Source organism: Oncorhynchus tshawytscha, linkage group LG30, assembly GCF_018296145.1.
Source record: "Oncorhynchus tshawytscha isolate Ot180627B linkage group LG30, Otsh_v2.0, whole genome shotgun sequence".
In the NCBI taxonomy this organism is placed as follows: Eukaryota; Metazoa; Chordata; class Actinopteri; order Salmoniformes; family Salmonidae; genus Oncorhynchus; species Oncorhynchus tshawytscha.
The window spans coordinates 17174521-17189392 of NC_056458.1; the positions used below are offsets into that span (position 1 = coordinate 17174521).

Here is a 14872-nt window from a genome sequence, read left to right on the forward strand (position 1 = left end):
CACATCCCTCTTAGAATTACTATCACCTGGCTTTCCTGGATACAATCGTAGATTAATATCAATGGGCTTATTTTTAAAGATTTGTTTGGAACGGAGTGGTCGTCTTGTCAAAATAATACATCATCGTTATAATGAGTCAGATGTGGCTAGATGGCCAATCTTATTAAATTGTATTACATACAGTATCAACAGGATTCTTCAACCGCAAACAAAGAAAAACATTCATCTTAGATTTTGGGCATCGGCAGGGCAATACCCCATTTTGACTGGGCCCAGTGGAGATCAGATGTTATTATGATACATTTGTAGCCGTATGATGGTCATGGGCTGTAAAGGAGGAAAGCCAAGGAAGATAAGAGGGTACAGGCACACTCCAAAAAGACAGTGTGTTGTTTTCTCCTACTGCACACTGGGAACATTGTAAGGGCTTTGACATCAACTGGGTCAGTGATGAAGGAGCAGCAGCTGGACCCAGCCCTCAATGTCCCCTTGTTAGTCTACTTCCTCAATGTCAGTCCAGTGGCATTTACATGGTCTGCTTTTTGTTTTGCTCCTTTGTCTGTATATTCTTCATATCTCTATGTTTTCTGAAGAGTCAAACGCACCCACCAGCCAGCGTCTGCTTTAACTGACCATATGGCGACCTTTACGTGCCTCAGACAGGCAGCACAGATACTATGCAGACCACGAATAGCCTGGCCAATGAGAGAGAATGAACTGAATACATTTCCAACAGGCATCCAGCACACATGATGATCACGCTTACAGTGGGGTCTGAAATTATTGACACCCTTGATAAAGATGAGCAATAATGACTGTCTAAAATAATTCAAATAGTGAGCTATATTGTATGCTCAAAAACATTGGGAAATTATATATTATACTAATACAATTGTTCAGAGAGTCTTTGTGTTTTGTGTGAACTTGGTATGCATGAGAGTGATTGAAATGCAAGTGTAAACTCATTAGGGCCTTGGAACGCTGCACTGTCCCTAATGTTGAACCCAGGGCTGTATTAGTGATGGTCAATGGCTGAAAAGGGACTTTGTGTCTTTAAGATCTGGCTCTGTGAGCTGGTGGTCTGTCTATTGTTGGTTAGACAAAAGCGCAAGTCAGATTCATATAGGAGTGGTGGGGAATAACTTCTCATATCCTCATATCACAGTCACAAAGCCGCCAAGCCAAACCTCAATAACCCCATACTTCTCTCTGAACATGGGTAAGTGGTCATCTAATGAGTCTTTCATATTTTCTATTAATATCTTAAAAGTTGGTCTATGGAATATGATTAATCTACTTTTGAAATATAATTTTTCTGAGAAGTTTGTGTTCCTTCACTGGAGAATAATTTGAAGCCTTCATTAATATTGTGATAATTACTGGTTTTATTGCAAGTTGATTGTATTATATGATTGTCTGATAATATTATGATGTCCACTTGTGGGTACCTCATGGGTTATTCATATTATAACACAACATTGGTAATATCGCAACATTGGAAGCGTAGGCAGGATTGATAGAATTTGATTCCAGGTAACACCTAGATAAAGGAATACATATGTAGTATTGTAGACTAAACAGTCAGTTTTGATCAGCCAAGCTTATTGATACTCGTTACTCATTTTAATTGACATTTCTTGAACATAAAACATGTTATTCAAATAAATTCAATATAACCATATATCAATTATGTTCAAATGTTAATCAAACCACCTCTCTCACACAGCTTATATCTGTGAAAGGTTTTTTTGAAAGGTGGCTTGAACTAATTAGGGTTCAGATAGACAGATGACCAGCGTAGGCAACACAGAGGTCATGCAAGGTCGATCGTGTCAAAGGCTTTCACACTCCCACACTGTGCAGGGCATAATTAGCAAATTTGCATGAAATCCTTTGTTACACGCCTTCCATCTGACTCTGGAGACAAGTTTAAGCCGGCTATTCTTCCATCACTACTATTCCGTCAAAAAAAAAATACTTTCTCTACACTAAAGTTAATTCAGATTTAGTATGTAGTAAAGAATTGGCTTGGTATGATCCTTCAATGCATTCTGGTAATGTCTGTGCTGTGATTTTATTCATGGGTTATCATGGCACATTTGTCATTCTAACTGGTGTTTCAGAGCACAGCTGAAGAGGGGGTGTCTGTGGCCTATATAGTTTCCAGAGACTCAAACAACCTCCAAGCTGTTGCTGTTTTTCTTTAAATGACAGTTTGTTTAATTTATATCCTCTGTTCATTCCTACTCACTAAAATCACACAAACCTTAAGATTACAGGAATGTTTAGTCTGCGTGGAACATTTGCCGCAGCTCAGTCATTTATTATGTATGATCAGGACACTGTTGGCCCTTCTCGAATGGGGTTTATAGATCATACAACTTTAATGAGCAACATGGTTGTTGTTGTGAAGATATTTCAGTTCCCGCTCCCATTTATTGTGCTTCCTCCCACCCTTGAACACTTGAACTACGGTCCCCACCCCCTGCTGACATAGAAACTCATTCAGTGCCATGGTACCAGTCCCAGCCAGCTGTAGCCGTAGGCTGGCCTGGGCGCATAGTACTGACATTGCCAGTGATACTGTGAGAATCCTGGTGGTGGAGAAACTCCCCTGACCCCCGCGCCACCCGCCCAGATGCTCATGGCTTGTTTATTAGATTGTTGGTGTGTGTGTGGTGGTGCTAGTGTGGTCTTTGTTTGTTTGACATCACTGGCCTTTGTTCTCCTCCACTCCTAGCTAAGACAAAGGGCATTGTGTCTCCCGCCACAAAGACAGGCTCTCTCTCAAGGCCCCTGGAACCCATCCTTCAGTGCCCTCTCCTTTCTCTCCTCTCTCTCCCCTCCCTCCTGTCCTGGTGACGCCTGTGGTGGATGGCGGTTGGTGGAGAAAGAGGGATGAACTCTAGAGAGTAGAGGGGATGAGCTGTGAGGCGTTGGCTGGAGCTGAGGAGCTTTTACACACGGATGAAACCATTGCAGACAGAGCAGTTTTTTGGTGAAAATATCCTGCAGCTGAGCCTTTAGCATCACTGATTCATAAACTCTTTGCTTGTTGTTGAGGAGCACAAGATCGAAAGGAACAGATGTTTCCGGTCAGACAGCCTTGGCTTTGCAAAGCCCTAGGTGCATCTCTTTCTCTGATTCCTATATCAATACAGCCATTAACAGTCTGGATGTTTGTTATCTGCTTCCCCAGCACAGCTTACATTGGAGGAAGTGTATGAGAATGCTGTGAAGTCAGTGGCGGCTGGTTTTGTATAGACACTTTAACATTGTTTGATTGGATACACTGCACTTGGTTTCGCTGTTGTTTTTCGCTGTAATTTTTCTGTTGCTTTCATGCCTGTTGATGGAAGTTGATAGTGGGTGTTGTTGGAATTTTGGCAGAAGCAGTGGAGTCTTTCTGTTTAACAGCTCCCCAAGCAGGGTGACTGAGAGATGTCTGGACTGTGTCGTAGATGTGCTGTGTGTTGGTGTGTGCCGCCAGTGTGTTGATGTATTATGCCCCCTCACCAGGTTGTTATGATTGCTGTATCCGATGCCTGGGGGCAGTGCCCTACCCGTCCCTGGTTTCCACTCTGCTCTGCTTCACCGGCATGGCACTGTTCTGTGGCTGTGGGCACGAGGCACTGGCAAACACAGAGGTGCTCGTCGAGACTTACTTCGCTCGTAACATACAAGACTATGCTATCCTGGCCTCGTTGTGAGTGACTCTTTAAAACTTTTCTGTTTAAGTGCAATAACCGAATTGAATTGTTTGTATTTATAGATAGGTTGTGCAAATCAAGCAACAGAAATGCAAAGGCTCTTGCAGCAGTAGTAGTAGTATTGGTAACCCTTCCTTATGATAGGTTAAGAGAAAACACCTCTCAATAGCACCTTTTGTCACCATGGAATCTCCGACCTTTCCTTATTATGACCTGTCCTTGTCTCCCAGTATCAAGTACTTCCAGTACGTGATCTATGGCCTGGCCTCTTTCTTCTTCCTCTACTGCATCCTGCTGCTGGCCGAGGGATTCTACACCACCAGCGCTGTCAAGCAGACCTTCGGAGAGTTCCGGAGCACCAGATGTGGCCGCTGCCTTAGTCTGACGGTGAGGATGGAGGAAGGGAGGAGAGAGAGAGGGAATGACATTAGATTGCTAAAAGAATATTGGCACTATAGCCTACTCTAGCTTGTAATCTAGCCACTGGTTGAGAATTAATCCAAAAACAATTAATAGATAATTATCCATAGGTTAATTATCCATGAATCCCTGTTGTATTGCCTCAGGGATATTAGGCTCCTGTTAGAGTATTTACCCTCTATAGTGTTGTATGACTGCAGTAATGAAGCCTTATAGGACATGTTATGTCACATCCTGTATCCCCCCTGGAGTTTGACCAATAACTTCCTGTGACCGGCTCTGCTTGCTGCTCCACAGTTCATCATTGTGACATACGTCTTGGCAGTGATCTGGCTGGCGGTGTTTGCCTTCACAGCCATACCCGTCTTCTTCTTCTTTAATATGGCACAGACCTGCCACAACATCAACATCCTGGCTGAGACGACACCTAGCATCAACCAGCACGGCTGGATCTGCATGGATGCTCGGCAGTATGGTACGTTTAGCTTATGATTGAGCTAGCCGGGCCACCGTATGTTAGTATTTATTTTATTTATTTTTTACATTTAAAATGTACAGTTTTTAATTTCACATTAATGAGACAAGCTTCTCATTAGGTCTGCTGCCTTGGAATGCAATGCCAGGGAAAGCTTGTGGAATGACCTTGGCATCCATTTGCAAAACAAAAGAGGTGAGTTACTGTTTGCGTTGTCTTAAAACTGCTTTGAAAGAATTGGTGTGTTTCTGGGTTATGTAACCTTTCATAAACCCACAAAACACACAGCAAAATTATTATTCTGAATAGCAAATCAATGTACAATGCATTACTATTTAAGAAACCTTTTATTCTCTCTGCAGTTCTTTGTCACCTATGACCTATACATCGCTGCCTTTGCTGGTGCAGGGATTGCTCTCTTGGCTCTGGTGAGTAAGAATGTCCACCCAGACTTATGAGTCTATGGGGTTTGTCACCATCTTTGTTTAGGTTCAGAGTATGACTTGATTTTGCAGCTCCAACTGGGTTAGTTTTAGGCATACCACCAGAGAGGTATGGGGGTTCATTTTAAGGTTCTTTGGCAGAGAAACATACAATTCAGAGAAATAGAACAATCTTATCATACTGTCCATCAGCACAGTAAATATTTATTGATTTTCAACAATGATTAAGGTGATAAGACCAGCTAGGTCATAATAGAAAAGCGAACCAATCCCTAGAGAACTGACTTAGAGTATTCTATAGGCCTACTGTAGGGGCACCTAAGCGAGTGATAAATGTGTGCACACAAAAAAAGAGATCATCTTGTGATGCCCTATAGGCTATTGAATAATTGACATGTTGTCTGAATGCAGCTGCACTTTTGTGAAAACCTTTTTTTAAATGTTTTAAAACTCTTCTCTTTTGTCCCGCTCTCCTTCTCTCTCTCCATCTTTCTCTCTCTTTAGTTTCTGTATGTGGTAGCTACCACCTATAACTATGCAGTGCTGCGGTTCCTGGGCAGAAAAGGGCTGCGCTGTTAAAAACGGTGCCCTGTCACGTCTTCATCCGCCCATAGACTGGGCCTGAGGAGAGCCGTTACACATCACACTACTGAACATTCATCCATCCCCTCAGACACGCCTGCAGCCTGATTCCCCTACCTACTGCTGGCTGCTTCCCTGGAGGGCTCTGCTAACTGACACATGGTTCATCTTGACCATCTGATTTATCACTTCGACAACAGCCTAAGAGATGAATAGAACTCCTGGGCATCATAACTTCAAGCCCCTCCCCCTGGTCATCATAACTTCGAGCCCCTCCCATCCTCCTGCTCACCAGTCTTATCCCCTCGGTTCTCAGTCCAGGAAGATGACTCTCTGATGTCTGTTGCTCCTTTTCTTTTACATTGGATGTAGCGTCTCTGGTTTTGGTTTGCAATTATACTTTTTTTGCTTTTATGAAGTGTCCCTGACATGATTGTCAGATTGTGTTATGTGGACTCCATTCAGCCCTCTAAATCTGAGTGACTGAAAGAGATGACTGCTCTCCATGCTTATCAGAACTAAGAATTACACCCCAGTCCCCTCGCTTACTGATATCTATATAGATAGTGAACATGATCTAGCTGCTTTTGCTTTAGATTGTGTATGTAAATGAGCTGTCCGTTACTGTAACCAAAGCAAACAGCTGAATGTGCCAAAGTGCTGTACATTCAAGTGAAATGTGAGAGTCTCTCTTGTCTAAGTGTGTCAAAGGACTTATGGCATCTTTTTTTGCACTCACTCTTTATGTATAAGTATGTATTGTTTGTCTTTTTACACGATTACCGTGTGGAGGGTGAAAGGAAACCCAATTCTGTGGAGGTGCTAAAGTTCTAAGATAACTCGTTTTCATTCTCCACGTGTATTAATGCTCTCTGCTTTTAAACCACAGGGTTGCTGTGTTGATTTTGAATTGAGCAATTAAACTTAATCAAAGCCATTTTAAACCCAAGGTATTCAAATATTGTGCTTCATTTCATTGTCATTGTAAAACGAAACTTCCAGTGAGGTTGTCCATTTGGGTAATATAATGCACAGCAATATATTACAGCAGTAAAATGTTATTCATATTTTATTCACAGTTCAAATATGTTGACATAAATGATGGAAACTGTCAAACTATTTACATGTGTTTTTTTTATTACAGATATACAATGAGTATTCAAAACATCAGGAACACCTTCCTAATATTAAGTTGCCCTCAGAACAGCCTCATTTCGTTGGGGTATGGACTACCAAGGTGTCAAGCATTCCACAGGAATGATGGCCCAAGTTGACTCCAATGCTTCCCACAGTTGTGTCAAGTTGCCTGGATTTCCTCTGGGTGGTGGACCATTCTTGATACACATGGGAAACTATTGAGCGTGAAAAACTCAACAGCATTGCAGTTCTTGACACACTCAAACCGGTGTGCCTGGCACTTACCATACCTCGTTCAAAGGCACTTCAATCAAAGGCACTTCAATCCATTCACCTTCTGAAAGGCACACATAAACAATCCATGTCTCAAGACTTGTAAAATTCCTTCTTTAACCTGTCTCCTCCCCTGTATCTACACTGATTAACAAAAAAATACGTTCAGTGTCAGCGAAGAAAACAAGAACTGACGATAACTTTGGAAATATAACGCATACAAAAAACCTTCAAACACAAAGTTAGCAAGTAATCTGTCAGAATGGTTGTTTTGGTGACCATGTTCCAGGGGGGACACTGTTGTGCCTGCTGTTCCAAGGTGATGAGAAGTCCCGGGGCCTACATGGTTTTAGTAAAGCTGCCATCACAGTGGATCACTCTCACATGCAGAAACATGGCAGTCATCACGTCCCACAAGGCCTTACTGCAAACCCCGCACTGGAAAAAGGAAATGTTCCGCTCGAGAAAGAGAGAGCGAGCGAGTGTATGTATGTATACACTTGGGCTCCCGAGTGGCACAGCGGTCTAAGGCACTGCATCTCAGTGCTAGAGGCGGCACTACAGACCCTGGTTTGATTCCAGGCTATGTCACAACCGGCTGTGATTAGGAGTCCATATGGCGGTGCACAATTGGCAGAGTGTTGTTAGGGTTTGGCCGGGGTTAGCCGTCATTGTAAATAAGAATTTTTTCTTAACTGACTTGCCTAGATAAATAAAATTACGTAAGTATGTATCAAATAACTTAACCCAATGAGTCCCACTATCAAGATGGCTTGATTAGAAACTTCTAACCCCTTTTAAACATTGTGTGTTTGAGCTACAGGCTTCTGAGTTGTACTATTGGATTCGTCTATTTCAATTTCTTGGTCTTTGAGATTAACGGGGGCCGCGCTAAAGCGGTGTTTGTGAGACAAGGGCGGATCCTGAAGGGGCCTGGATTGTTTTTTACAAAAACATCTGTAGGGTCAGAATGTTTTGAGCTACGCACATGTAACATGTATTGCTCACAAGCTACACAAGAGTAGTTAAAAGGTAAAGGGTTCTTCTACATGGAAGATCACAAGAAATGCCAGGACATAGTGTCTATAATACTGTAATTAGCTCACATCGTTGCTGTTACAAACTCCACACAGTTGTCACTGACGAGTTGGATATTAATTTCCGACTGAACAGACAATTTCTCTACTTAACAGCATTCATATAAATGCATTTTATCTTTGGCGGACCTTATTTTGTTGACATTCTTCAAAAAAAAACTCATGAATAAAACTATTTCAAATTGTTAAAGTGTAAATGTACAGTTGAAGTCAGACGTTTACATACACCTTAGCCAAATACATTTAAACTCAGTTTATCACAATTCCTGACATTTAATTCTAGTAAAAATTCCCCGTTTTAGGTCAGTTAGGATTACAACTTTATTTTAAGAATGTGAAATGTCAGAATAATAGTAGAGAGAATGATTTATTTCAGCTTTTATTTCTTTCATCACATTCCCAGTGGGTCAGAAGTTTACATACACTCAATAAGTATTTGGTAGCATTGCCTTTAAATTGTTTCACTTGGGTCAAACGTTTTGGGTAGCCTTCCACAAGCTTGGGTGAATTTTGGCCCATTCCTCCAGACAGAGCTGGTGTAACTGAGTCAGGTTTGTAGGCCTTCTTGCTCGAACACACTTTTTCAGTTCTGCCCACAAATGTTCTATGGGATTGAGGTCAGGGCTTTGTGATGGCCACTCCTGGACTTCGTTGTCCTTAAGCCATTTTGCCACAACTTTGGAAGTATGCTTGGGTCATTGTCCATTTGGAAGACCCATTTGCGACCAAGCTTTAACTTCCTGACTGATCTCTTGAGATGTTGCTTCAATATATCCACATATTTTTTATTCTCATGATGCCATCTATTTTGTGAAGTGCACAAATCCCTCCTGCAGCAAAGCACCCCCACAACGTGATGCTGCCACCCCAGTGCTTCACGGTTGGGATGGTGTTCTTCGGCTTGCAAGCCTCCCTCTTTTTCCTCCAAACATAACGATGGTCACGATGGCCAAACAGTTCTATTTTTGTTTCATCAGACCAGATGACATTTCTCCAAAAAGTACGATCTTTGTCCCCATGTGCAGTTGCAAATCGTAGTCTGGCTTTTTTATGGCAGTTTTGGAGCAGTGGCTTCTTCCTTGCTGAGCGGCCTTTCAGGTTATGTCGATATAGGACTCGTTTTACAGTAGATATAGATAATTTTGTACCAGTTTCCTCCAGCATCTTTACAAGGTCCTTTGCTGTTGTTCTGAGATTGATTTGCACTTTTCACACCAAAGTACGTTCATCTCTAGGAGACAGAATGCGTCTTCTTCCTGAGAGGTATGACAGCTGCGTGGTCCCATGGTCTTTTTACTTGAGTACTATTGTTTGTACAGATGAATGTGCAGTGGCGTGCCGTGAGCCTGGGGCCTGGGGCCTGGGGCCTGGGCCTTCAGTGAGGTCCTACACAGTCCCACCAGAATTAATCCACCTCTTATTACCATCATTATGATGCCATGGCTCTAGACACTATACATTTAGACAGAAACGCAGTATAACCAGGCGTTGCGTCACCTTGAAATTGACATTTTTATTCAGAGAATTGCAGGGCAAAAGTACAATGCCTTTTCATTGTGCAGCTCCCGTTGCCCTGCGCGCTTGTTCGTTGAGCTGTAGATCCACTCGGGTGTCCCCAAAAGTTTTCAAAAGCACCATTGCTTGTAAGTGCCCAGCCATACTTTGGTGTCTCGTTGCTGCCTTGGTTAGACAACTCAAGTTTGCAAAGCCAGTGTGGCTCCAAACACCAAATCGATCACTTGCAAATAATAGGCATTCCCAGCAGTACAGTTTGCAGTGCTTCTCGGAGCCTGTGAGCCATTTATAGCGCTCGTAGTTGGAACTTTGAAAGTGGCGAACGGACCCCTTTCCCGCCTGTGACAGGCTTTGTAGCGTCGGGTGACCTCTCCTGACAATGTCTAACTTTTCTTGAAAAGTTTGTCTTGAGAATGGCGTTATAATTATATCCTCGACCAAATCTATATCTTCTCCTCCTTCCGCCATTGTGGGTTGAAAAAACAGCTTAGTAGTACGCAAATTAATTCGTTTATCAAATTCAGTTTCCTAGTTCTGAGGTTCTGCATAGACCTGCCCATATAGGACCTGCCTCTCAATATTGGTAATCCAATCAAAAGACGTTAGCTGGCTCCTGTGTAACACTGGAGCCAGCCAGCAGGCGTACAATAGCCAACTCTAAAGCTGATTGGTTGACACTAAATTTTAATTTCCATTCACTTTAAGCTACAAGCGCCCGCACTGTTGATTCTGAAGGCCTGAGGGCAGATTTTAAAGCCCTGGCAACACATGATGGCTGAATATGATTGGATAAAAGATCTAACATAAAGACCAGCCCTCCAAATCTCAACCTGGGGCTGGAAGCAGTGTAACCAAGAGGAGAGCTATGAAATGAAGAGTATAACTCTTACTCTGGGGAATAATTTAATACATATTTGTGGGAAAAATATATATATATTTAAATTATATTCTGATGATATTTAGGCCAGCAGAGAAGGCCTTGCTGGCCCACCACTGTGAATGTGGTACCTTCAGGTGTTTGGAAATTGCTCCCAAGGATGAACCAGACTTGTGGAAGTCCACAATTTTTTGGCTGATTTCTTTTGATTTTCTCATGATGTCAAGGAAAGAGGCACTGAGTTTGAAGGTAGGCCTTGAAAGACATCTACAGGTACACCTCCAATTGACTCAAATTATGTTAATTAGCCTATTAGAAGCTTCTAAAGCCATGACATCTTTTTTGGAATTTTTCAAGCTGTTTAAAGATAAAGTCAACTTAGTGTATGTAAACTTCTGACCCACTGGAATTGTGATACAGTGAATTATAAGTGAAATAATCTGTCTGTAAACAATTGTTGGAAAAATTACTTGTGTCATGCACAAAGTGGATGTCCTAACCGACTTGGCAAAACTATAGTTTGTTAACAAGAAATTTGTGGAGTGGTTGAAAAACGAGTTTTAATGACTCCAACCTAAGTGTATGTAAACTTCCGACTTCAACTGTATACAGAATTGTTCTGAATTTCTCTGCTATGTGGAAGACGGGAATTGCAACAGTATTCAAAACAAATCTCCTCTGGACACTCGCGCTTGAGCCTTTTACTTTCGGTTTTGGTCCACCAGCTTCCAAAAGCTGTAAAAATGATATTTTTGATTATTACAGCGATTTAGATTCCCTACACTATTCAGTGCTTGTTTTCTCACATAAACTGCAATTGAGCGAACAGAGTAGAATTTTTGCAAACAGGAAATGACAGGGCGATTTCTACATTGGCCGCTTGTCCGTGTTCCCACTAGATTACACAGCCACAGCTTTCCCATTTTGACAACAGAAGCCGGCCCGGTGAGAGAAATCAATAGGTAAATATCACAGACAGTCACAACACTGGCAGGTAAGTAATACTGTGAAACACTATACTTCCACTATTACTGCAGACATATTATGGACATTTTCTGAAATTACAATGCCAAAATTCTAAAAACTCCTTCATGTATAGCACCTTTAATGTGCCTGACAGGCAAGGGTAATTGACTCGGGGATCAGTGGGTAAACATCTGGTATCACTGTAGGGCTGTGGGTGTTGTGTAAAGTAGGACAGGTAAGAGGGCTGGATTCAGCTGAAGAGAGACCAGCGGGGTTCTTTGGAAGTTCTGGCTCACTTGAGAGAGAAAAATTGTGGGGGGTGGGGAATGATAGTAGACCAATAGACTAAGAGACCAGCGCCAATAATGTAAAATCAGACTCAACTGTTAATCGCGATTAATACTTTCAATAAAACACTAGCGTATCGGCATACAGTCCCCAGTTATTGGCCACTTTACTATTTTGTTTAATTACAAGATATATCCGTTTAATTTTGTTAAAAAGAGACACCAACCTTGTATCCGAAGCGTTTACTAGATAGTTGGCTAGCCTTCAGGTTAAAAAACAAAATGACTTATCTGAAATCCGTTATCTACATTTCAGAGGTAAAACTTTTGATATTAAATGATGTATGGTCGGTCTGTCATGCAGTCAAATTTTACAATATACAGTGGTGGACAAAATTTTTGAGTGACACAAATATTCATTTACACAAAGTTTTCTGCTTCAGTGTCTTTAGATATTTTTGTCAGATGTTACTATGGAATACTGAAGTATAATTACAAGCATTTCATAAGTTTCAAAGGCTTTAAGTGATAATTACATGAAGTTGATGCAAAGAGTCAATATTTGCAGTGTTCGCCCATCTTTTTCAAGACCTCTGCAATCCGTCCTGGCATGCTGTCAATTAACTTCTGGGCCACATCCTGACTGATGGCAGCCCATTCTTGCATAATCTATGCTTGAAGTTTGTCAGAATTTGTGGGTTTTTGTTTGTCCACCCGCCTCTTGAGGATTGACCACAAGTTCTCAATGGGATTAAGGTCTGGGGAGTTTCCTGGCCATGGACCCAAAATATTGATGTTTTGTTCGCCGAGCCACTTAGTTATCACTTTTGCCTTAAGGCAAGGTTCTTCATCATGCTGGAAAAGGCATTGTTCGTCACCAAACTGTTCCTGGATGGTTGGGAGTTGCTCTCTGAGGATGTGTTGGTACCATTCTTTATTCATGGCTATGTTCTTATGCAAAATTGTGAGTGAGCCGGGCCTCCCGGGTGGCGCAGTGGTTACTTATTACTTTATTTAACTTTGTCTCCTCGGTAAGAAAAGCACCACTTATTTTTAAAATTAGGAATCCAATGTGCCATTTGTTTATTTCTGTGTTTACGTGACTAATGCTACTACTTTTTGGAAAATGTGTTGTATAATTACTGTACTGCAGCGCCAGCTGTGCCATCAGAGACTCTGGGTTCGCGCCCAGGCTCTGTCGTAACCGGCCGCGACCGGGAGGTCCGTGGGGCGACGCACAATTGGCCTAGCGTTGTCTGGGTTAGGGAGGGTTTGGTCGGTAGGGATATCCTTGTCTCATCGCACACTTTACTGTTGGCATGACACAGGACTTCTACCTTGTCTTCTATGGACAAGCTTTTTTCCGGATACCCCAAACAATCGAAAAGGGGATTCATCAGAGAAAATGACTTTATCCCAGTCCTCAGCAGTCCAACCCCTGTACCTTTTGCAGAATATCAGTCTGTCCCTGATGTTTTTCCTGGAGAGAAGTGGCTTCTTTGCTGCCCTTCTTGCCACAAGGCCATCCTCCAAAAGTCTTCGTCTCACTGTGTGTGCAGATGCACTCACATCTGCCTGCTGCCATTACTGAGCAAGCTCTGTACTGGTGTTGCCCCTATCCCGCAGCTGAATGAACTTTAGGAGACGGTCCTGGTGGTTTCTGGACCTTCTTGGGCGCCCTGAAGCCTTCTTCACAACAATTGAACCGCTCTCCTTGAAGTTCTTGATGATCCGATAAATGGTTGATTTAGGTGAAATCTTACTGGCAGCAATATCCTTGCCTGTGAAGCCCTTTTTGTGCAAAGCGATGATGACGGTATGTGTTTCCTTGCAGGTAACCATGGTTGACAGAGGAAGAACAATGATTCCAAGCACCACAGCTTCCAGTCTGTTATTTGACCTCAATCAGCATGACAGAGTGATCTCCAGTCTTGTCCTCGTCAACACTCACACCTGTGTTAACGAGAGAATTACTGACATGATGTCAGCTGGTCCTTTTGTGGCAGGGCTGAAATGCAGTGGAAATGTTCTTTTGGGATTCAGTTCATTTCCATGGCAAAGATGGGCTTTGCAATGAATTGCAATTCATCTAATCACTTTCCATAACATTCTGGAGTATATGCAAATTGCCATCATACAAACTGAGGCAGCAGACTTTGTGAAAATTAATATTTGTGTCATTCTCAACTTTTGGCCACGACTGTAAAGCGTGTCCCATAAAATGTGTGTGTGTATATATATGTGTGTGTGTGTGTGTGTATATATGTATGTATGTATGTGTATATGTGTGTGTGTATATATATGTATGTATGTATGTATGTATGTATGTATGTATGTATGTATGTATGTATGTATATGTATGTATATATGTATATGTATATATCATTTGAAAAATATTTACTGCTCAACGAACACATATCATCATAGTTGAATGTGTATACATATATATATATATGTATGTATATATATATATATGTATGTATATATATGTATGTATATATATATATATATATATGTATGTATATATATATATATATATATATATGTATACACATATATATATATATATATACATATATATATATATATATATACATACATACACACACACACACATATATATATATATATATATATATACACACACACACATATATATATATATATACATACATATATATATATATATATACATACATATATATATATATATATATACATACATATATATACATACATATATATATATATACATACATATATATATATATGTATACACATATATATATATATATATACATACATATATATATATATATATATATATATATGTATGTATGTATGTATATATATATATACACACACACACACATATGTATACACATATATATATGTATACACATATATATATATATATATATATATATGTATGTATATATATATATATATATATGTATATATATATATATATATGTATGTATATATATATATATATATATATATATGTATGTATATATATATATATATATGTGTATACATATATATATATATGTATGTATATATATATATATATGTATATATATGTATGTA

General features: G+C 40.7%; 1 protein-coding gene across 2 annotated transcripts; it reads left to right on the top strand.

Annotated features, from left to right (window-relative positions):
* The first annotated feature begins 1081 nt into the window (after positions 1-1081).
* LOC112228659 (myelin proteolipid protein) lies at positions 1082-6579 on the top strand. 2 transcript variants are annotated; one of them, XM_024394170.2, is made up of 7 exons: positions 1082-1219; positions 3520-3706; positions 3941-4097; positions 4428-4605; positions 4727-4800; positions 4968-5033; positions 5553-6579. In XM_024394170.2, the coding sequence occupies exons 1-7, from the start codon at positions 1216-1218 to the stop codon at positions 5625-5627; spliced, it is 741 nt and encodes a 246-aa protein (XP_024249938.1). In that variant the 5' UTR covers positions 1082-1215; the 3' UTR covers positions 5628-6579. The 2 variants fall into 2 exon arrangements, with proteins under 2 accessions (XP_024249938.1, XP_024249937.1); XM_024394169.2 differs by lacking the exon at positions 1082-1219 and adding an exon at positions 2883-3126.
* Positions 6580-14872: the final 8293 nt, after the last annotated feature.

Bases quoted from the DNA above. Each gene is read 5' to 3' on its own strand.
- LOC112228659 (XM_024394169.2), top strand. From the start codon at position 3,087: ATGTTTCCGGTCAGACAGCCTTGGCTTTGCAAAGCCCTAG. The intron at 3,707-3,940 runs GTGAGTGACTCT...CTTGTCTCCCAG, and splicing joins TATGCTATCCTGGCCTCGTT to TATCAAGTACTTCCAGTACG. The intron at 4,606-4,726 runs GTACGTTTAGCT...GCTTCTCATTAG, and splicing joins CATGGATGCTCGGCAGTATG to GTCTGCTGCCTTGGAATGCA.